Source organism: Euprymna scolopes, chromosome 24, assembly GCF_053919585.1.
Source record: "Euprymna scolopes isolate OS-2025 chromosome 24, ASM5391958v1, whole genome shotgun sequence".
Classification (NCBI taxonomy): Eukaryota; Metazoa; Mollusca; class Cephalopoda; order Sepiida; family Sepiolidae; genus Euprymna; species Euprymna scolopes.
In genome coordinates this window covers 55,177,056-55,202,490 of record NC_136505.1, presented here as the reverse complement: position 1 = coordinate 55,202,490, position 25,435 = coordinate 55,177,056, and the positions used below count along the sequence as shown (strand labels likewise).

Below are 25,435 nucleotides of genomic sequence, written 5' to 3'. Positions count from 1 at the left end.
CACCAACATCACCTCTCACAACACCAAAGCTAGCCTGATCGCCGCCATCTGCCAAGTATTCCCTGAGCTCCCACCAGTGTTTGTGGAAAAGGCATACTCTCAGTTCCGGACTTGTATCGAGATGGTGATTGAGACTGAAAGGGACTGCATTGAATAGATGTCAGCTCGACTACAAAATCAGGTTACCTGAATTGATTTTTTCAATTTTCAATAAAATTCTTCCAAAGTCAAACCAACTGCTCCAAAGTGAATGCCAAAAGATATAAATGTGAGAAAGTAAAAAGTTATACTTAAAGATAAGCACTAAATGTTGAATTGGGAGCAAGAACTTCTGGAGAGAAAAGAAGAAACAAAAAGCAAGAGTATATTATATATTATTTTATTTTTACTTTTTAGAATCCTATGAGATGAGGCTTCATAATTTGTGTATTCATTTTTTGTTTTAACTGTTATCCTCATCTTCATAGTTGTTGTTTCATTACGCTTCGGTCAATTATGGAAAGCAGTAATTACTGAGGATACAGCTACAAGACTCAGCATTCCTATGCCGTCGCGGTTGACCATCTGAAGTGTATATTAATTTAACAATTTTACTTTGGCAAATAATAAAGAATTATATACAACAGAAAATGGCAAATATGAAGAATGACGGTTTTCGTGAATATATGCTTTTGTAAAAACTTATTTTGGTAAATGCTTTACACACTCGACTCCTACAGACTGACTCTTTTCAAATTGGAATAAATGACTTTTGTCTGTGACCTGTTTTCTGGGAATTCTGTCGCAATGGAGTCATGTTGATGTCAAATCAAATGGGGAAACTGGAAATAGAGAAATGACTCTGAAAATGCCAGTTTTGTCCCAACAATTAAAGCATATTCATCCATCAATTGTTTATTTCTGTGAAAACTCAACTGCAGAAAAAAAATCAACTAAATATAAATTGTTTAAAGCATTTTTTTTACTTATCCAAGTCTGCCCTTCTATACATTTTGGCAGTGTTGTTTATTTATCATCTGGAATCTATACTAATATGATAAATGTCTATTGTTAGGTACTTTTTAGCTATCAAACATTGAAATGTAAAATTTAGGTAGAACGATCCATTATGTAAACTTCTAAGGTTTTTATTACTATTTTTATTTGTGGTCCTTTCGAGCAGTTATGTTCAATAGAGTTTAATATAGTTATCAGGAAATTCAGTGGGTCCAACTTGCATTACTTTTTTGGCACAACTAAACATGACTGTTTATTATTCATCCTGGTATAATAAATGATTACACATGTATTAAATCCATTTTTCCCATACAAATTAATAAGAAAAATTAAGCATAACACGTCTCTTGAAATATTTTTGTCATAATAAAATTTTTTTGCAATAATTTTTGCATGATTAAATTTTGTTGCAATATTTTCGGAATAATAAAATTTTGTTGAAATATTTTTTTTATGATAAAATTTTGTTGCAATATTTTTGGTATGATAAAATTTTGTTGCAGTATTCTTGGTATGATAAAATTTTGTTGCAATATTTTTGTATGATACATTTTGTTGCAATATTTTTGGTATAATAAAATTTTGTTGCAATATTTTTGGTATGATAAAATTTTGTTGCAATATTTTTGGTATGATAAAATTTTGTTGCAATATTTTTGGTATGATAAAATTTTGTTGCAGTATTTTTGGTATGATAAAATTTTGTTGCAATATTTTTGGTATGATAAAATTTTGTTGCAATATTTTTGTATGATACATTTTGTTGCAATATTTTTGGCATGATAAAATTTTGTTGCAATATTTTTGGTATGATAAAATTTTGTTGCAATATTTTTGGTATGATAAAATTTTGTTGCAATATTTTTGGTATGATAAAATTTTGTTGCAGTATTTTTGGTATGATAAAATTTTGTTGCAGTATTTTTGGTATGATAAAATTTTGTTGCAGTATTTTTTTATGATAAAATTTTGTTGCAATATTTTTGGTATGATAAAATTTTGTTGCAGTATTTTTGGTATGATAAAATTTTAAAGTGAATTCTTGAGCACACTCTGTGTAAAACCGAGAAAGTTTCATCAGTGTATCCTTCACTGAAAATTTGGCACTGTAATAAATGTTCACCAACTATGAGTTAGTAAACGCCCGGATGTTGGCCATTTTTTTTTGTGCTTACGTATCGAAGGGGGGACATGTTGGGAAATTCTAACCTCCCAACGTTGAATGGTATGATCCACATCCACACGTTGCCCCTTCATTGAACAAGGTCTTATATGTGAGGTCGCCCCCACATACGGTCCTTGCTTGCAGCATCTGCCGGAACAGATACTACTTTGATCTTTGCCAAAAGTCCAAGAAAACTCTAAAGTAACACAGGTCTTTGTCTGCTTATCATGAAGTTCTCTTTGCCACTGGACTCGAGACATGCCAGTTCATGATAGATGCAGTAAGTGATTATGCAACTGTTGCTTCACTATAAACTCCACATGCTGCTATTCTTATAGGGGTTATCTATTGTCCCTTGAAACTGAAGGGAGGTTTTTAGTGTTACACGATTTTTACACACACACACACACATATATATATATTGAAACATGCAATATGTATTATGGTTGCATATTTTATTTTTAGTTATTTTGTTAGAAATTATTTAAAAAATGAATTTTGTTTAAAATATTTTCCTCATTGACCGTTTTTATTTAAGAGCCATTGACTGAAATCTTGTCATGTTCAAGTAGTTCTGTTATCCTGTGCTTTCACTTTATTTCTTTTGATTTTTGGATCTGATTTTACCATCTAAACATTTTTTTTATTTTGCAGATCGTGAAGCAATCCAAGAATTAGAGAGGAAACTCAAAGAAGAACGTAAACAGTCAGGTGATATGGTAAATATCTACAATTAAATCTATTAAATCAATGCAGAAGTTGGACATGATATTCAGCTATTTGTCTTTTATTTTCCTAACAATTTTCATGTGGGTGTGCGATGAGCTTTATGGATAATGTTGCAGAGTAGAGAATCTACATTGGATCTACTGTGGTCATTTATGCACTGATGTATTTCGGACAAGTATGAACCTAGAGTTCCTCCACCTGTCTTCTTCTTCATCTAATATGCCTCTATCGCATATGTATGTTAGACTATGATGGCACAGTGATTTCATCCCAGAAACCCTATCATTTACATTGGCTTTGACGTAACATTGCCTGAGGTTATTTTTGACTGAGTTTTTCTTTTCTTTGCTTACACTCAATTTGGAGGTATGTACATCTGTTTATTCGACTAGTTCATTGAATGTGTTCCTACCAGCATAGATCAGTTCAACTCAGAGCTGACTTCAGTCTGGGCTCCTTCAGCCTCATTAGTATCAAGTCAGAACTCTATTTTCAAGGCGCACACAACAAATTCACCAGACCATAGCAATGTAATTTCTCTGCATCCTTAAAAATACCAAGCTTGTGGGAGCCCAGCATCCATGGCACTACTGACATGTAACATGACAATATTAAACAGAACAACAATCCTATAGCAAGAAAGCAACTCTAAAAACTATGACATTTTGAAATAAGTTTCAATACTCAGATATATCACAAGGATTATAGTTATTTCCCTTGCATTTGGATATGTATGCGTTTTAAAATAGACTTAGACAAAGGATATGTCCTGGGTATGATGTAAAACTACATCCGGCAACGAGGCCCTGGTGCGGGAGCTCCAGGATTTTGGGGAGAATGTCACTACCCCTTAGTCGTTGCAGTGCTGGGACACTCTTAGGCAAGGTGTAGTACCCACTAGCCCCTCTATTTAGGGTCACAAAAATCCAAGCCTGGTCAACGATGCTCTTGGTGGATGAGGAAGGAATCCCAACGGCTTGCGCAGCAGATGAACCAGCACCACAGTGCCGACGCGGTCAACAAGGGTGATGTACAACTCGACTCGGGTCTGCCTCAGCCATCGGATGCAGCTGCATGTGTGTAGACTGTCTCGGCCAGTCCTTGCCTCTGTACTTTTGCTTTCAACGGAGAGGGTGCTAGCAGTACTGGGCAAGCTGCTTATTATTACTTTGCCTTTGGGAGAGAGGTGAAAGTCCTGTGGCGATGGAGTGAGGGCGTACCGGCAGGTTTGATGGACTGGAAGCCGCAGAGTGATCTCTGCACTCAGGCGATTGGAGTATGATGGTCGTGCTCTTGCTGAATGAAGCAAAAAGAGTGCAACTATGGGCGGCACTACCAGGATTTCCTGCCATCAAGTGTCACATCTATGGCCGGGGTTTTGGAGCTCTGACCGGACTCATATCGCACCTTTGACACGGACACTATCCGACCTCCGCATCATCGTCAAAATTGACTGACTGCTCAAGAGAGAGAGAGACAATGGATCATTATTTTGTGCATTAACAGGCAGGTTAGTAATATAAACATTACTACCAGTATGTAGCCATGACGGATATTATGACTATGTTGCAAGTTAGTTCTATAGAATTACTTTAATTGTATGCATTGTTGTCTTATTTTCATTAGAATTCAAAGAACTAAAGCAGCAAAGTTGTTTTCAGTAAATGTTGTCTTTGTGTCTGTCAACTTGAATCTTATATTTAAAAATTAAATACGTAAAATTTTAGAAATATAGTTAAGATATAATACTTTCATTTTTTTTTTTTCTTGTGGTAGCTGTGTTTTTTTTTTCTAGAAAGATCTCTAAATAATCTACAATAAGTAAGATTTTTTTAAATAATTTTTTTATTCTTATGACTTTCAAGAACTCTATTTCCTTTTCCACTTTGGATCCTTTTCAATAAAAAAATTTTAAAAAAAACTATTTTTCTGATAGATTTATATGGGTCTGATCATTTGTTCGGTCAATCTATACCATTCAACAAAACAACTGTAAGGCATATCATATAATCAATAAAATAATGTGGTTATTATATAGATATACTTGTGCTATTAAAATTGTTTGCTAACGATATATATGCTCTAAAGATGCCAATCCATTTTTATTGAGCTTAAATAACTGTTGCAGTTAAAAAAAATTTTTTTTTATTGAATCTATATATTAATAGGATAGCATGTATGTTATTTATTTTGCGTATCACGCTTACATCCGGGTGACTGTCATTTAATTGTTATGGACTTCCATTTCTTGTAATAAGTAATTTTACCAAGAATTCTTCATAAGTTTTGGTTTCGGTTATAGCTGATGGCACTCAAGTCACTTATTTTTTTATAAATAATTTTCCCAAGAATTCTTCATAAGTTTTAGTTTCGATTTTGATTATAGCTGAAGGAACTCAGGTTATATACATATTTTTTTCATAAGTTTTGGTTTTGGTTCAAGCTGATGAATCCAAGTCCGACGGATATATTTTTTTATTTTTGAAATTGCAACTTTATAATATATAAAAATCGATGAAACATTAACTCTATAATAGTATATACGAAATCTGAAAGAATTAAAATATCATATTTAAGTTTACTTTATGACTGGGCTATGCTGGGTGTTCTGCTAGCTTAGATAAATATTTTTTCAGTTTTAACAAAAGAGCTACAATAATATCAGAGCGTCTCCATTTACGCTGAACATCTACAGAATGCCAACATCAATATATTACATATGAAGGAGCCTGCTGTGGAATTTCTATAGGTCCCGCTAGTATATACATTAAAAGTATACATCTTATACTTTCAAAACATATATGTATATATGAAATCTATTACTTATGTGTGTATTTGTCTATAGTTATCCTTGAGTATCTATGTGGGTACTTCTCTAAAGGTATGTGCATACGTTTTTATGTATCTCAGTGAGTGTGTATACATACATAAATACATGTGTGTATGTGTATGTTTGCTTATTTATATCGGTTTAGTTCCTTGGGCATTATTCATTTATGTAAGTTTATCTTAATAGAAAAAAATTAGTCAAATTTCTCAACTAAATTCTTTTTATTATCAGTACAATCTTTCATTTCTAGTTGGATAAAAAAAAACTTCAGAGTTTTTTATATTGTTTGTTTATTGTTTTCAATTTACATTTTGTTTTTTCATTTTGTGTCGGTGATGAATATAACTTGGCACTCATATTTTACTTGCCTGGTGCATCAGGTCATTAAGTGTGATTGAGTCATGATCTTAGAGTTAGTTTAAAACCTGTATGAAGTTCAAATGGTTGGTTGATCATGTTACATTGCACAGATTTGAAGTGGGGTTTCAGTACCTGCAAAAAGTCCAAGTGGAGAAGCATATAAGCTCCTGGTAGATAGCAGCACTCAGATTCTTGATTTTAACTACATTAAGTCTTATAACGATCCTAAGCACTTGAAATATGTTCCTCCCCTACATCGTCTACCAAATTATTTATTCATTTTAAATCCAATGATGAAAACTCTCCATGACGGCCCCTCTTTCATTGCCGCCCTAAAATGTGTTTATTTTGCTTACTGATTAATTGTAACCCTATCTCTCTTGACCACTTTGAACATAGTCCAAAAATAATTTCTAGATTAAGGAAAGGATATAAATTTAGTGAATAAAATAGTTATGGTCAAAATCACTGTTTTCGCCTTCACAAAGGTAGTAAGCTTATTTGAGAAAAAGTGCAAGAGAACAGCTTCAGCCCTGGACATCACAAAAGACAGGCAACAACAGTTGTCCCTATGAGGATATAGACTTCTGTTTAGGATGACCATTGTAGCCCAAAACTATGATTACTTATGGCACAACTCCATATTCTCAACTTTAGTCCTTCATGATATAAGCAAAGTAAAACTAAGACTTATTAAACATAATTTCAGCATGAATATCGGCAGGTTTCAATTTATAATTTCTACTTCCTTTCATCTTCTCTGCTGATTGTGTTGTTGTCTCTCACATTGACAGCTGCTGAGGGGAGGGGCACACACAGAGTTCACAAGTATAAAACATTAAAATAAAACAAAACACAAACTCCAACACACTCTGCAAATATTAGTTGCACTGTGTGTGTATGTATTTGCACGTGTGTGTGCGTGTGACACCCTCAACTCTCTGAACGTTAATGTCCATGTTTTAATCATCTGCCGAGGCTGTGTTTGTCAATCGGTTGATCAGTTCATTTCCTTATCTCGACCTCCTAAAACTCTCCAGATTTGGTCGAAGCTGTAACCTGCCTCTGACTGTATCCAACTAACTGTTCTTAACTGTTGTAAACCCAACTGTCCCCAAACCCACACCTAAAACTGCCCGTAAAATGAATTTAAATATATATCTTGTCCTTTTGTTTCGGTTCACTACCACACCTTGATTAACAATTCTATTTTAGTTCCTTTTTATGTGCATTGGTGAATAACTTCCTTTCCATTGTTCTGCTGATAAACTTTTTGTCATTTTTTTTTTTTAATTCCTAACACTTTTAGTGGAGGGACGTTGATAGTATCATAGTTTCATATTTGAAATTTATGGAATATTCTGAAATTCATTCATACCACGATTGAAAGTATTGATTATGTGAATAATTTGGGTTCTTTCTTTAAAATATTTAACATATCAGACAAATTGGATAAAGTTTTTGATAGACAATCAAATTTCTAACTCATCCATTGCAAAGCATCTTTCTTCCATTCATAACTGCTAATTCTTATCCTTAGATGGTGGCCAAATAGTAAAACAAAATAATAAAGAATTCTTTTTATTTTATTTTGTGAATCTTTGTTATAACTGAGCATTTGCCTGTTGATCATTTATATACTCCAAAACTACTCCACATCAATTTTCGCCTGAGTCACTCTTGAAATGTGTCATGGAGTAAAAATGCGTATACTATTACTGTGACTACTGCTAATGAACACTGATAACTTCTCAATCTTTTGAGCAGCATTGGATATTCCTTATAATGCAAACAAATTTCAGAATGTCTAATTTATATTATTACTAATACTATCACTAATATTATTACTAGCGTTACAAGTTTATTTTTTCTTTTTAGATAATTGTTATTTCATCAACTTGCATTAAAAGAACTGTGTAAAAGATGCTTAAAACCGCTTGAATTATGCAAATACCATCAGTAGTTCAAAAGTTATAAGAATTTAAAGTGGCAAAATTTATGCTTTTACGTAGATATTTTTCTTTAGAAAAAGTGGGCTAAATTACGGACCTCAACATTTCAAGAAATTCGATAATTTCGCCACCATTTATTTATTTTTCAAGCTATTCTCATGAAATTTGGCACTCTTATGTAAAATTCAGTGCTCTTTCTGATTATGCAGTCAAATCTGATGTATCTCTTTACCCTAAGCCATAAATTATAAATTAAGATGTACAAATTTCCATTCTTTTTTTTAAACTAGCGCATGGTATCATACAGTGGGTGTATATTCATGAACAAAACTAAGTATTATACTGGTATTTAAATACAGCTTTATTGAGAGTAGGTATTTATCTGCCTCCCCACCAAAGGGGAGCTTAATCTGGGGTGTAGCCATTGAATGCCTAAAGAGCATTCATGGCCGGTATCTACTACTCCCCTCAAAGAAAAGAAAAAAAATGAGTAGATATGAATTAATCTCAGAAATAAATCAAAGAAAATTTTTCATATAGATTTCGGATTTCTATAAAAGATGGAAATTCCTATAGTTGACCAGAACTTATGCATTTTGGGACCAGTCCAATTTTGTAAATTCTCTCTATCTGGCCCAAAATATACCTCTATTTTCTGAGATGCAACCATAAGTCGTACTCTACATGAATCCTCGATGTAACTTTCACAGTAACAGGATACCAGGAATCCTGATAAACAACAACTATATATTCACCAGTTGACGGTAATTTTCGTCATTTTTATTCTGTTGTTTTACTGAAAATTCAACTATGTAAACAAAGAAATAAAACAGTCATTTTTTACCTTGTTTCCACCTTAACGTTTAAAATGATTACTTCTATAGGTTTTAGGGTATGCTGAAAACGAATATCGCATTTAAATTTTCTGCAAATAAGTAGTTTTCCGGATATCAAGCAATGTCACTTCTTATGTTATCGCTGCTGGCCATCTTGGAGCACGCAAACGCAACCCCGAAAAACTATGCACAAACACGTGTTCCAAGATGGCCACCAGCAACAACATAAGAAATGACATTGCTTAATATCCGGAAAACTACTTATTTGTGGAAAATTCAAATGCGATATTTGTTTTCAGCATACCTGAAAACTTTGATAGGTAGTCATTTGAAAGAAAAATGTTAAGGTGGAAACAAGGTAAACATTTACAAAATGCATCATAATGAAATTCTTTATCAAACCACTAAATTATTATTATTATTATTATTATTATTATTATTATTATTATTATTATTATCATCATTTAGATATTCTCATTTAAAAAAAAAGGGCTTTGGTTTAAAGATTCGAAAAAATGGTTTTGACAATGAGTTAAAGATAAAAAAAATTATAAAAAAAAACTATTAGAAACCTACCGAATAAATGTCATGAGGACATTTATTGGTTTGGTTTCTAACGGTATTTTGTATATTTTTAAGTCATTGTCGAGATTTCAAAGACATGAGATACCACGTGACTATTTTTCTTATGCTTGTATAACGCTCGACACTAATTGTCGAAATAAAAAAACATTTTACATTAAATAAATACACTAAAAACAACTAGGTAGAAGAGTAACTTGCCTTTGGTATTATTTATTTGGGTTCTTAGTATTTTCAAATTAAATTCAAGTTCCACAATATCTTTTTTTTATTTAATTGTTAGGTGAAAGTGCAGATTAGTTAACAAAACACCCTTCCCTCCCCATGTTAAGAATGGGTTTCTTAATAACATTATTTCAGCATGGTAACATAAGTGCACAAGTACCTTTTATTTGTTATATATATATATATTTTTTTTTTTTACCACTAAAAACTACAATTTCTACCTTAAGTACAAGTAAGAAGTTATAAATACAATAATAACAGAAACGCATGTACTTGGTACATTTAGTTGTTTTTTAACGATTTTTGTACATGTGTACTAAAAGCGTTAAAAACAATAAAATAGTTTTGGCTCGGTATTGTTTGGAAATCAAATTTGAAAAACTTGAAATTAATTTTTTTAAATTGACAAACTCAGAATAAAAAATGGAACAGTTTTTCTGCTTATCCCTGAGTGGCTTCCGGGCCTTGATAAGTGGTGACCACCTTGTAAAAAAAAAAAAAAAAAAAGCATGAAACAATTTTCTATTTTTAAGAGAATACAAACGAAACTCATTAATACGCTGACCGTAGGCAGCTCAGTGCTGATCAGTGCATTAGCGCATAGTGAGCCATTTTCCCATTAAATTCTATATTCTGTAATTTCTATAAAAGATAACATTTAAAAAAAATTTCCGCACAATCAATAATTATCAAATATTTACATATTATACATGAAAATAATTCTGAAACTATTATCTGTATGAAAATGGATGATATATACTGATTTATCTTATCAATTTTGAAATATTATTCGTCAACTTTGCTTGGTTGTAATTTTTCTTCCTGTAGTCATAAAAATATAAAGTCCGGTAGAGATGGACCTATGTTTATATAAGCTGTAAAATTTCAGCCATATCCAATCAAATTTGACCCTGCGCATATGTATCCAAATGTAACATATGAAATGTAAACATTGAAAAATATTTCCCTTTTTGCTGTCGTCATTTTTTATTGTTTTTTCATTTTTAACTTGGAGCATAAAAACATTGCATGCATAAAAGAAAAATAAATTAACATCATTAGAATGCTTATTCTATTCTCTTTCCATCAATGTAATTCCTTTAAAAATTGACCCACAAATAAAAAAGATATGACTTTTTGAAGCTCATTAGATATGTAATATTGCCGATGTCCACAAAAATACAGCATACACTTGTAATGCTATTATTAATAATCCTATCACTAATATTATTAATAATTAAAACATTAGTTTAAATTTAGTTTTATGTGAAATGGGCAAAGAGAAGGTGAAAGCCTTCCGTAAAATTTTGAACTTTTCCAATATTGTGAAATTAGAGCCTCCACAAATATTTGTCATAATTCTAATAAAAATAAGCATGAAGGATCTTTGGATGCAGGGTGTGTCTTAGTCAAAATTAACATGCTACTACTTATTACAATTATACCCTTCCCCACCATACTTATAGGTTCCAACATAATTTGGTAGAATTGCAGCAAATTTGGAACTCTCTGGGCTATTGGATGTAATAACATTGAGAACACTAATGATCTACTATATAATAAAATGATTGCAGAAATCCCCCTCTAGACCAAAATACCATAGGTTTGTAACAACATATGCCACATACAAATTTATTATCACAAATATCATGATAAAACCAGACAACCACCAAAACAAAACCAATTCGCCTTCACCCTTGAGGCTCGCTTTCACAAATATCTGTGACTTAGAGGTAATCTAGATGATGTATAGTCTTACCTTTTAGTAAACTCTCCGGATTAAATGAAACAAACTTTCACTCTTCAATACCCTCAAACTACTTTAACATGACAGGATACCTCCCACTTTGCCATAAGGACTCGATAGATATATGCACAGGCTTGGAATCTATATTCGTAGCACCCTTCATTTACCTAGAGAGAAAAATCTTGAATCGGATGACCAGGCTTTTATGTGCTTTCGACTAACATTTCATCACTGTGTTAGTTACTTATATTTTCTCTACCGTTCTCCCTCAAGTCAGCATCGTACCCTAATCGATCATATCTCTGGTAGTATAGATGCAGCACTCTCCTTAGATAGTAACACGCACATACATGTGTTTGGTAACTTTAATATCCACCATAAACATTGGTTTGGTTTCTCAGGTTACACAGATGAAGCTGGATGCTCTACTTATAGATTCTCTATTGCCCATTCACTCACACACACAGTAATGTTCCCAACCCGCCTACCAGATCGTGAACCACAGCAGGCTTCACTTCTAGACCTATTTCTCTCCACAGTACCTGAATATTGTATGACTAATGCCCACAGTCTACTAGGAAACACAAACCACCTAGTGGTATCAGTTGACATCACATTTAAATCCCAACCTGAAGGTGAGGAACCATTGCTCAAAACAACAAGCTACTACAACAGGGCTGACTGGGAAGCCATTAAAGAACACATCTGAGATGCCCCATGGACCGATATCTTCTCTCTTCCTGCTGAGCAGTGTGCCAATGAGAAAACTGAATGGTGCAAAGCGGGCATTGAAGCACGTTCCCACATGGAAGTATTATAGCAAGCCCCACTCACTCCCACGGTTCACTACAGATTGTGCAGCTGCCATTGCACAAAGACAGCATGCATTTCGCCAGTTTGTACATCATAAGTCAAATACAAATAGGCAACAATTCGTAGATGCTAGAAATGATTGTAGGAGAGAAATAATGACAACCAAAAGAAAGCATCCTGAAATAATCAGGGAACGCATAGAATCGCAAAAGATAGGAACCCGTGATTTCTGGAAAATCTATAATAGTGTAGTGAATAAAAGGCAATCAGTAATTCCCCCACTGAGCAACAACCAGAAGGTTGCATGCATGGCAATGGAGAAGGAGGAACTACTTGTTCGGCGATTCGCCTCCAACTCCACCTTAGAGCCAAGAAACAACTCCCTCTCAAATTTCCCTATGTGGGCTGAAGTCACATTAGATTATGTAAAAATCACCCCTTCTCATGTCTGCAATATCATAAAAAACTTAGACACCTTAAAGCCTGATCTCATCCCTACATTACTAATTAAGAAATGTTCAGCCGAGCTAGCCCCCATATTTTCTAAGCTCTACAATAAATGCCTTGCTGAATCTTACTTCCCTAAAAGCTGGAAGATGGCCTCTGTGGTACCAGTGTACAAAAGTTCTGGTGAAAGAACAGACCCTTTCAATTATCGCCCCATTAGTCTCCTCCCACTCTTCACTAAAATCTTTAAGACCTTAATTAATCAAGCACTACTTCACCACCTCGCAAAAGCAAATCTTCTCTCTGACAAACAGTATGGATTCAGGCAATGTCGTTCTACTGCAGATATTTTAACAGTCATCTCTGAACGCATTTACCATGTACTGGATAAAGTGGGTGAAGCCAGGACTGTAGCCCTTGATATATCCAAGGCCTTTGACAAAGTCTGACATAAAGAGCTGCTAATGAAAATTAAATCGTACAGTATAACTGGACGTATACTAAATATAACTAGATCCATCTTAGACAATAGAAGCATACAAGTTGTCATTGACAGACGTACATCCAAGCAGCATAACATTAATGCGGGAGTGCCTCAGGGGTCAATCTTTGGATCATTATTATTCCTGATATTCATAAAGACCTCTCTGATAATGTTGTGTCCAAGATGTGTATATTTGCTGATGATGCAACGCTCTATAATATGCATGATTGAAGAACAGATGTACATAAATCTAAGACAGTGGCAGAATTGTTAGAAAATGACCACCAGACTATAGTGGAATGGGGTTGCAAATAGATGGTAACATTTAATGCTAGTAAAACTAAGCTGTTCTCCTTTAACAATTACAAAACGCCTCTCCAACCCCCTATATCCATGACCCTACCTGAGAATTCTACCTTCAATCTCCTCGGCCTAACATTTGTGGTCAATATGAACTCAAACAAATACATAGAGGACTTTGCAAAGGCTGCTGCAAAGAAGGTGGGTTCCCTCTATCGAGCTAAAAGACTACTCACACCTGAGAGTATCCTGTACCTTTATAAGGCCACCATTCACCCATGCATGGAGTATTGTTGCCACATCTGGGCTGGTGCATCTACCACTAGTCTCTCCCTCTTAGATAAAGTCCAAAAAAGAGTTGTCAATCTAATCGGTTCCACTTTATCAACTAAGCTCTACCCCATCTCATCACCACAATGTTGTATCATTGTGCCTGTTTTACAAATATTTTAATGGAATGTGTTCTGATGAATTTGTTTCACTTGTACCCTCTCGACATACATATCTCTGACAAACCCGCTTAACAATAAGCTCTCACCCCTTCACTGTTGTTGTCCCTAAATGCCAGAAAGCTTTCTATTTTGATAGTTTCTTCCCTCGAACAGCTAGACTTTGGAATTCCCTTCTTGCTGCCTGCTTCTCTGGCTATACTGATATGCAGAAGTTTAAATATAACAAACAAATATCTTGTTAATCTTTCCTAGATATGGCCCCAAATAGTAGCCCCTTATGTACAAGTGGCGATATGCTTTGTAAGGGGTGAATATGAGTTAAAAAAAAAAAAAAAATTATGTGTAGATTATTAGCCACTATCTTATGTAACTTTAGAATGACATTTTAGATATATTTAGTCGTTATAATAAAATCCTACATTAAATTTTAGGAGCAACATCATCATATTCGCAACATCTTTTGACAAGGCAGTTCCTATTTTTCCATCTAAATCTACAGTCCTCTTACCACCCCCACTCATCATCGGGACTATATACACACTTTTTAACTATTTTTCCCTGGAACCCTTCATAACTGGTTCATACACTCATATACATACCATTATGTTTCCAATTACCGATTACAAAATAATAATTTCTCCCTTCGAAATTTCCAGCATTTCTCATTGGCTGAGAATTGACAGATCCATTATTCAGGAATAAACAACTTATTCAAAAAACGAATGCATCAGACCTTCACAAACATGGTGTCTCTGTTTATACAAAGCAATCGTTAAAAAAATCCCATAATTGTAATTTTACGTATTAATACCCTTACCATTACCTTTACAGACATTGTCACCACAAAACTAACCCTCTTAAAAAAAGAACCATCTCTGATACAAAAATAATTAACATTTACGGTTAGTATTGTTCTTTTTTTTTTTTCTTTGATTCTCCATTCCAAACAGTCAAAGATGGTATTTTGTTGTTCTTTATTTTAGTTTGTTTTGTAATGGGTCGTTCAAGTGGCTATTTTTTTTTTTTAATTATTTTTTTTACTTTGAATTCTTTCCGGTACCCACCCTAAAAAAATATAATCCCTGATCAAAAAAAAAAACAAAAAGCATTTACGGTTAGGATTGTTTCTTTTCTTACTTTGATTCTCCTTACCAGACACGCAGCAATGCTATTTTCTTTGTTTTTTCTTTACACAATTAACTATAATGCTTGACTCTAACATTTAATCATAACCATAAATTGACATTTTATGTATTTCAAAATCTTCTTATGTGTGATTTTAAAGTCTTTAAACTGTCCACTCCTTACTATTTTTGAAGTGTGTGAGTGTATGTGCGTGTGACTTTGTTTATTCATGTGTCCGTGAGTTTGGTTGTGCATGTGTGCATCCGTGTGTGTGCGTGTGTGTTTTCCATGTCTACGTGATTTCGTTTGTGTGTGCGTCCGTGTTTTTGCGTATGTGCATGTGCGTGTTTGTGTTTTTTGTGTGTGTGATTTTGCTCGTTGTGCGTGCATGTTTCAATGCGTGTTTGTGCGTGTGTTTTTTGTGCATGCTTCTGTGTGTGTTTGCGTTTGTGAGTGGGTGTGTGTGCTTTTTTTTGTGTGCCTGTGTGTTTTTTTGTGTGTACATGTTTTTTTTTCATATGCATGTTTTTTGGGGTATGTGCTTCAGTGTGTGAGTGTGTGCGCGTGTATCTCTAATACTTGCATCAACCAGAATCAGGCACGGCCGGGCAGATACTACTAGTGATGTTTAAATAAAACTAAGTCAGAATTTCAATGACTTTTTCACTGGTGTATTTAATTGTAGATTAACAAATGGAAAAATTACAAGTAGATGTCAAGGAATAGTGAAAAATAGTTATTGACTTTCCTTCTCTTCAAAATAAGTTTGGCAAGTTTGACACAAGATCAATTTAAAGTGGCATTCCCTACACCAGGATATCAAAGTTAGGGCAACTTTAAAAAATAACATGACCAACTATCTTTTTTGATGAGATTGTTGGTGATGTTATGGATATCTTTTAAACTCACCTTGCCAGTAGTCTTTAGTCCAATGAGAAAAGTGCTGTCTTGAAAGAGACGCCTCATGAAATTTGGGCTATATTAAGCTTTACCATTTCTTGTTAAAAAGACATTATTAATAAAAATCTGCTTTCTTAAGATGCATCCATAAAATTTACATGTTAGCACCAAAAATTTCATTTAAAACTTAAGCATAAAGATTAATAAAAATATTATTTTTAACTTTAGTGTGACCATCTAATGAAAATGCTCTTTCAAACTTAAGCCTGTAAGATCAATGAAAATGTTCAATGTGTTTGCAACAGGTTTTGAACTTGATAACTTACCACTCTAAAATGGAGTCCATTTCTAAATCTATTAGTTAAAACTGTTGGTATGGGGCCCCATTATGTAACAACTGAAGCTTAACAGCTGAATGAAGATAAAACCCAAGCCTGAGACACCAATGAAAATGCCATTTCAAACTTAAGCCTGATAGAGCAATAAAAATGCATTGCTTATGCATTTATTGTAGCATGCTATTTTTAAATAGAATTTTCAAGTTAAATACAAGTTTTATATCTTTTTTATTAAATTGTTAGGTGAAAGTACAGAATAGTTACAGAACACTCTTCCTTCCCATGTTAAGAATGGTTTTCTAAATAATAATCAATATTTCAGCATGGTACAATAAGTGCATAAGTACCGAAAATACTATTTCAAACTTAAGCCTGACAGACAAATAAAACTGCTATTTCCAGTTTAAGCCTAACAGATAAATGAAAATGCTATTCCAAACTTAAGCTTGACAGACAAATGAAAATGCTATCCCAAACTTAAGCCTGACAGACAAATGAAAATGCTTTTGATGGAGTGATAAGCATCTTAGAAATGGAGGACACCTAAAAAAATAAACATTACCACTGACCAAGTCAATAAGCTTCTTAGATCATCTTTACTTTCTGATGTCAACAGAAATAAAATTGTAATAAGATTAAGCTGATAAAGGAAGTACAAAAATGTCTCACAGTTCAGCACAATATGCTGCATATGGTTAAAAACTAAAATGCAATAAAGTGAACAAGTGGGTGGCTCTAAAAACACAAAAAAGTTCAATCATAAAACATCAGTAATTCAACAAAGATTTTTTTTTAATATTGTAGTTATTTTTGTGATGAGCATCCAACTGGGTAAAATGGTGAAAAAAACAAAAACAAAACAATAATACAAAGCATGACTATTTCCTAGCAATCTGTTCTATCACATTTTTTTTTTTTTTTTTAAATTTTGTTTTTAAGTCTGTAAATTTTTTGATATCCACCTCATCAATATTCTGTCATATATTTATATAATGATGTTTGATGTCTATATATTTGGAAGTACATGATTCATTTAATTAATTAACTGGTTATTATGAATTTTTTAAACATGGCTGCTAGGCGTAAGAGGTCGTAATGTGGGCTCTATTTACTTTAATTTATAACAGGCAAAGAGAAGGTGGAAGCTATTCGTAAAATTTCAACTTTATCCAATGTTGTGAAATTTAAAAAAATGAGCATCAATCATAATTTAATATGTAGTCTCCAAATTTCAGTTTCATTGCAAGTGGACGTAAAAGTGGGACCAAACTCCTCTGCCCAGAGATTTAATTTTTACTCGTCCTGGAATAGTAACTTCTAAATTCTAATTATGTTATATATATACTAGCAGGGAGACACAACGTTGCCTGGGATTGAATGATGATCAACGAATATTTCACACTCCTATATTTTTATTGTCATCGAAATCCGTGAAAGCGCCCAGGAGGGAGCTTTACATGCCTTTATGTAGTAACTTAATCTAAAATATGTTATTCTACATTGCACTCTAGAGAACCTACTGTTTCTTTTATAAAATTATTTTATATTAAACTTCTTTCCAGTTAAAAAAACAAAAAAACATTAAGAAATTTACGTGTGGGGTTTGAACCTACAGACCATGTCATGCAAAAAAAAAAAAACATGTAAATTTTCAAGTCTTATAAAATTCTTTGCAGTTAATGAAAAAAAGAAAGAAATTTATGTGCGAAGTTTGAACCTACTGACTACATCCTGCAAAAACAAAAGAAAAAAACGCTATCAACTTACCCACAGTAGAATTTTCACGGCCTCTTGTTCTATCATTGTTGCTAAGTGACGACATGGAAAAAATGGCTTTACCGATGATAGATGAATTAAAATAACGGTTTTGATTATCAGTAATTATTGGAGGTTTCTGAAACAAAACTTAATTAACTAAGATCACTTCCAAACTGATAATCTGTTCAGCTGTTTCAAAGTCTATAAGGAACGGACTCACACACACACACACACACAAATTTGCATTTATATAATTGTAGATATATATATATATATATATATATATATATATACACATGTTGCTCGCCCGTAAAATATGCTTAAATATGATATTTTAATTTATGCAGATTTTGTATTAATTATCATAGAGTCAATGCTATGTCGATTATTATATTGTACCCAATATATAGTAATGATTTCAGAAGTAAAAATCAAAAAGAATGCCATCAGCTAGAATCAAAACGAAAGCATTTAGTGCTCCAGCCTTAGTTGTTACTGCTTGAGCTATTGCCAAACGGATAAAAAATGTTAAAATTTAAACATATAAATAAAATATGAATCAGGTGCGCTTGAAAGCCAAATCATAACGCAATATTACGAAAATAAACAAATATTTCACTTATTTGAAATGTATAATTTAGATATGTTTCGGAGTCAAACTCCATCCTCAGTATCTTTTTACAATTTTTTTTTCTTTTTCTTTCTTGCCATGTTGTTAAGTTGGAGAAAGAAAAGTCAGTTAGCAAAGATCCACGCATTGTCTCTCAGCAGTTGTGTTTTGAAATGCCGGAACAGTGCATTGACTATGCAAGATTAACGTCAGAGGTGTGAATTCCATTATAGAAGTGTTGATTTAATTTGAATAAAATAAAATATGTAAGGTGCACTTGAAAACCAAATCACAACACAATATTACGAAAATAAATATTTTACTTGTTTGAAACTTATAATTTAAATATATTTTGGAGTCGTCCCCCATCTTTACTAACTGATTTTTTTTTCTCCAACTTTACAACATGTCAAGAAAGAAGAAGAAGAAAAAAAAAGATGTACAAATACTGAGGATGGAGTTTCTGAAATATATTTAAATTATAAATTTCAAACAAGGAACATGTTTCTTTATTTTCATAATATTGCGTTGTGATTTAGCTTTTAAGCGCACCTGATGCATACTTCATTTTATTCAAATTAAATCAATACGTCTGGAACTCACATCTCTGACATATATAAATATATACTTGCGCATGCGTACAAGAACACTTTAAGTTATGCCTACTAAGTTGTACTTTTTTTTCAACCACCGGTTTAAGACCAAATCAAATTTGTTTCACACATTTCCTATATATTAAGTTTCAAGTCTGGAGACAAAGATTGACAGAAGAGTTTGGTAGAGATCGTTCCTCAGACAGACACTGTTACTTATAACTAGCAGGCTGCCCAGTGTTGCTCTGTTGTAAAATACATTTAAATATGATATTTTAATTTATGCAGATTTCTTATTATTATAGGGCCAATTTTCTATTTATTATTATATTGTACCCAATATATAGTAATTATTTTAAAAGTACAAGAAGTAGTATGCCTTGGTTGCCATCAGCTAGAATCGAAACCTAAACATATAGTGTTCCAGCCTCATTCGTTACCATCTGAGATAACAAGAGATGGATAAGAAAACTTTAAAAATTAACTGACTTTAACATATAAATTTATATTTGCGCATGCATAGAAGTAACAGGTTTAGTCGACTTACACTTGCCAAGTTTCAATTTTTTTTTTAGTTTTGACTTCTTAGCAGCTATTTTTACCATTTAAAAACCAAATCAAATTTGTTCTACAGGTTCGAATCCCCTATGTATCAAGTTTCAATTCGTAGACCAAATGATGTCATGATACAACAATTATTTACACGCATAAGAACGTTGAAGGAAGGAATAGACATCCGAGAGTATGCGAGTATAAGTTTAATAGTATTGTAGTAACTATATATTTTTGGAAACTGAATAAAGCTTGTTTACCATGCTTCCTTATAAAGAAAATGTTGTCAATAATATTGCAGTAGTGTATGAATTTTTATAGGATAATTATGTAGTATTTTTTTTATATGTATGTATGCGTAAGCATAACTGGAGCCATTTTGTTTCTCCAAAACACTTTTCCATCACATGATTAATCTGATCCAATAAGATAGCACTGAGCCAGGGGCAAACTCAGGGATGGACAAAAGCTTTATCCCTTTTCTTTGACTAGTTAACCAACCAACAATAATCTGTGATGCCTTTCAGTTGACAAGTTCTTAAATCTCAGGCATTTAGAAAGTTTCTGCACCTAACGACCTACGTTTGATTTGTCAAAGTATATGAATGAAATTGTTTCAGACTGTTATATCTTTGATAATTGAACCTGAGTTATCCAGAATTTCATGTAAACAATAAAATATTCTAACCAAATCTGACACCTCCAAATTCGTCAGTTTCAAATGATAAAGTTGACAATACACTTCTCTGTGAAAAGTGTGTTGGCCTCTTTGTTTTAGTCGCATGCAAGCGACTCTATAAGTCACTCCGTCGGTCGGTCGGTCTGTCTGTAACATTTTTGTGCATGACCTTTTTGGTTAAGATCAAAGGTCTGTTGTTAATAGATGCTGCCCATTTTTCGGTCATTTTAGTTTATCTTTAGGACTTTCATGTCAACCCTACATTCACGCATTCATTCATTACACGAGAGCACGCGACTAATGGCTATCGGCCTTGTTAATATTGTACTTTCATAATTTAAGCTAATTTTAATATTAACAAAACTTATATTGCTTGTCAACATGTGACGACAATCATGGTGTCATATGTTTCATTGTTTGTAATGGGCATTTTTTAAAAAAGAAAATCTCAGAATTTCGTTTTGAAAAAAAATGTCTATTATAAACAGTTCCTGCATGTCTGTGGTTGCATGCTGCCTATCACTTGGTATGTTTTTGTTCTTTTAGTAACTTCTGGTTTAAAAATAAAATGTCACTAATTTGCATATGAGAGAAATGGCTGTGTTAGGAAGGACTAACTAAGAAGGACAATGAGTCCAGTGTTTAGCAGCTGAGAGAACAAAGTCAAGAGATAGTGCAAATTATGACGTCGGTGAAAACTTTTATTTAAATTACATTAACTTTTTAAATTAGAAGCATCTATGCTCAGAATGGACTAAGAAACAAAAAATAGATTAGCATTTGCTTTGTACTAACTATAAATAGATTTTTTTTTTTCAAAACGTGCATACATTCACCTACGTGCAAGAATCGTTTCAAAAAGAAAGCCTCCTATTTTTTAACTCAAAAAGTTAGAGAGCTACAAAGATAGGAGTGTTATCATTAAATGAGCAACCTTTTCTGCTCCAGAATTTATTTTAATGCATGGTCACTACCATTCTCAGAGCACTTTTGCCAGAAATTCAATGGCGCATCTCTATTTCTGACACACAGCCATGGCAGGAGTTGCTTTCTCCTCACAACATCAATATCTGCAGCAAATCGATGAAACTTTCAGGTCATGAATGCATAAGTTCAATCATGATAACAATGCAATTTGCAATCCTATCTAATCCATTAGGGTGCATAAAAAATAGGAGGCATTACTTTTGGAACGCCCCTCGTAGATCTTCAATTCAGAAACATTTTAAAATCTGTAAACACTTGTATATCTGTATCTTATCGAATGAAATATGTAACTTCTGTTCTTTGTAATTTGGAATAAAAATTCATATGGATAGTCCAATGTGTATATTTCTACATCAGTTTGAAATAAACTATTATTTAATTTATCTACCTATATATATATATATATATATATATATATATATATATATAGTTGAAATGGTAATTAATAAAAACTGGAGAAAGTGCTCAATACTGTTGTAGAGAAAATATGCGTTTTATTTTTTATTTTTTATTACCGTATCTTTAAGATACAGTAATAAAAAATAAAAAATAAAACGCATATATATATATATATATATATATATATATATATATAAACAAATGTTCCATACATTCAACTTTTATAGTCATCAAAATCTGTGAAATCGTCCGTTTTTTATCAAATCGATTGATTACCTGCTCTAGTGGGGGACCCACCATGGTGTGCTAGAAGGAATCTTCACAGTGACTTGGTCCACAATGCACTGTAGTCTACATTGTACTATAGAGAACCTACTGTTTATTTTATAAAATTATTTTTTCATAATGGCCTGAATTAAAGTTTAAAATGTGGAAGTCGAATGTCGTGATTCAGTTGTGCTCTAAACAGAAACATTAACTTTGAACACACCCCTGTCTTATCAAAGAATCTATTGTTGATTTTATATTCTAGACTCTTCTGCTTGTGCGGTGATAAAACTTCTCAAATGCACTTGAGGCTGTATAAGGGTGTTAATTTTGGTCAAAATCAGACCATTTATTCTTTCATTGGATTATTTTGATTATTGATTTTCGATACTTATTGGAAGAAATCTGATACAAAACCTATCTAAGAACACTTTTAGATACATAAAGTACATTTGTTTGAAATTTAAAAAAAAAACAATTGGTTCAGCTGTTTTGGAGTCCATAGGGAATGAACACACACACAGTGACTTTATATATATTTATATATAAACCACATCAAATCGACGTGAACAGAGTTCTTAGCCCCTCCCCCAAATCAGTTTATAATTTTTTTTTGTGAAAATTGCTTCAGACAAAGCATAAAACCACTTGATGTAAGGTGCTAATAAAATGAAAGGTGATTATCACTAAGACAGGAGATGCCTATTGACAATAGTCTAGGAAAAGACCAAGGTTATAGATTGGGGAAAACAGTCAGCAGGAAGAGAATTCCACAAGCCTACAATTCCTCGAAAGAAGTTGTATTACAATGAGGTATAAAAACAGTGAATTGATGGACACCACTAGATTAACAAGTCTAATGAACTGGAATAAAAAAAACAAAAACAGGAAGTAAATCAGACAATTCTGAAGAACACATGCCATAATAGTATTTATAAAAAAAATGACTGAAACTAGCAACATCACGTGTATGACAGAGATAGTTTATAGATTTTAAAATGTTTCAGAATAAAGGATATTCCAAAAGTAATGTTTTTATCCACCCTAACGGATCAGAGAGGATTGCAAATTGCATTGTTATAATGACTGAACTTATGCATTCATTGCATAATACAATTGCAGTATACAGCCAAGGTATCTGTAATATTCCAAATGTGTGCGGCATTTAATTTCTTGATTTCTTCAGTGCTCCTAAAAATAGAAGGTAGGAGAAAAAACAGTGTTACATTCCACATTCATTTTATATTTTGTTTCATTATATAAACTATTATTTTTCTCCCCTAATAGGCTTGCTTATTTACACCCATATTTTAAAATCGCGTTGTCTTAGTATCATGTGCCTTCACTGTCCGGCATAATTACTTTCATTGTTTGCCATCGGCACAGATTTTTCTTTCAACAGCAGACAAACCTAAGATGAATGTATTGACTAACCTTTGTGTTTTTTGTTTTTAATTTTATTTTCCTGTCTTCTAGATTTTTATTCTTTCTGAGTTATTATTTCATACTTATTTAAAATTCCAAATTGCATCATTTAACAGTAGTTCTATATGTTACGTTGTCGTATCATAAGGGATATGAGTGTTTGTTATATTGTCTCTATAATAAAGGGTTGAGTGCTTGTTGCGTCATCTCTAATAAAGGATTAGAAGAGATGACGTGTTGGACCATCTGGAATTTCTCGTCCTGGAGGGAGACTTGATACCTGTTTTTGGATGAAGATTCAATCACTCCAAGACAAGGAATTAGTTCTATAGTTTATTTCACTTTTCCCAGATGTCCTGCAGAAGGTGGAAAGTGAAATCGGCCTGTGTGGGTTCTTCTTCTACACACGTCAGCGTTCGTCCCCCCCCCCATGAAGAGAAGGAGACAACGGGAAGCCGTCTGTTGTCTTCTGAGTCCAAATCAAATCTCCACGATTCAGCTAACCTGATCACATGACTCACACGCAATCAAATCAGCTGATCTTTTACTTCCGGTCAACGTGTCTACATTATAATTCCACTCTCCCTCTCTCTCTCTCCCTTAACATTCTCCCTCTTTCTCTCTCCCCCTCTCTCTATTCCTTAACATATATACACACTGCCACATCTGGTCCTCTTGTGTTACAATAATTAGTTATTATTCCATGTCTCATTGAATTATATAATTATTTCAATAACAAATCTGTTAATTTGTGACGTAATCATTCTCTTATTTAATGCATTTATTTTATTTCACTGTTGAAATACAACCTTCTATGATTCATTTATTTCATTTTCAACAGTTAACTCCTTAAAACAGTGACTTTTAAAAATAAATTTCTTATCGCTTTGTTCAAGCTGGGGATGGGACATTCTACCGGATGCCAGACATTCACCCGCTATCACATATATTCTTTTTTTTTTTTTTTTTTACCTTTGAAGATTGTAATGCTGAGTATGGGGCAGCTAAACCAACTGCCAACATTGCCCTGCTATTTATTGAAACCAACTGAGAGCTCTTTTTAGTATCCTCGCCATTCCCTTAAGTGCAATTGTCTGGATCTCTTTTGCACTTGGTTCACCACGAATATTAGTTAGGTAGGACTTCAAGTTCTTCTTCATAAGCCCTGTGGCACCTATGATAACTGGTATGATTGATATCTCCTTAAGATTCCAGTTTCTTTTCATAATGAAAGATTTTATGATGAATAAAATTTTAAATGTTTGTGCTGTTCTAATTTTTATCTTTGCTCCTTTTCATTCCAAACAAGACATTTTGTATTTAGGGAGTTGAACAGCAAGATATCTGTTCACACTACATTTAAATTTATGCAATTTAGTAGTCAGTGAAGCAGGAAACTGAGGATATTCCAAAGTCTAGCAGTCTGAGGGAAGAAACTATTAGATGAGAAGGTTTTTTCTGGCATCAAAGGATTTAAATAGTGAAAGGGTGTGATTTTGCTGCTTGTCAGGTTAATTGGGAGTATGCATGTCCAGAGGATACAAGTGCTATGAGTTTATTAAAGCACACTTCATTAAAGCACTTGCAAATTCTTATAATTTCTAATTCTTTAATTTGCTTAGTTTCGCATGGTTTTGGTAGAGTGGCATTCATACCCAAACAGCAAAAAAATCAAATAATAAATAAAGCAAATTGCAGGAGATTTAGATAGCTGTAACACTTTTGTTGTGAAATAATTGTTATATTGATATTATTTAATCGTGTTAGTGTCAAAGATCTTCTTGACTCTTTCACACCATCCTAATCTATCCGCTATCACATCAGGTAGGTCTTTATAGGTGCATTGTGGCTTGTCTTTTAGTAATTTGATTTAAGTTCTGGATA

General features: G+C 33.0%; 1 protein-coding gene across 1 annotated transcript in view; it reads left to right on the top strand.

Moving 5' to 3' along the window:
- Positions 1-25,435, top strand: part of LOC145246709 (tetratricopeptide repeat protein 21B-like) — a 1,013,541-nt gene that overhangs the window by 161,885 nt on the left and 826,221 nt on the right. The window contains exon 4 of the mRNA XM_080108443.1: positions 2,816-2,880. Coding sequence (XP_079964569.1) covers positions 2,816-2,880 — 65 coding nt within the window. The remainder of the gene's footprint in view (positions 1-2,815; positions 2,881-25,435) is intronic.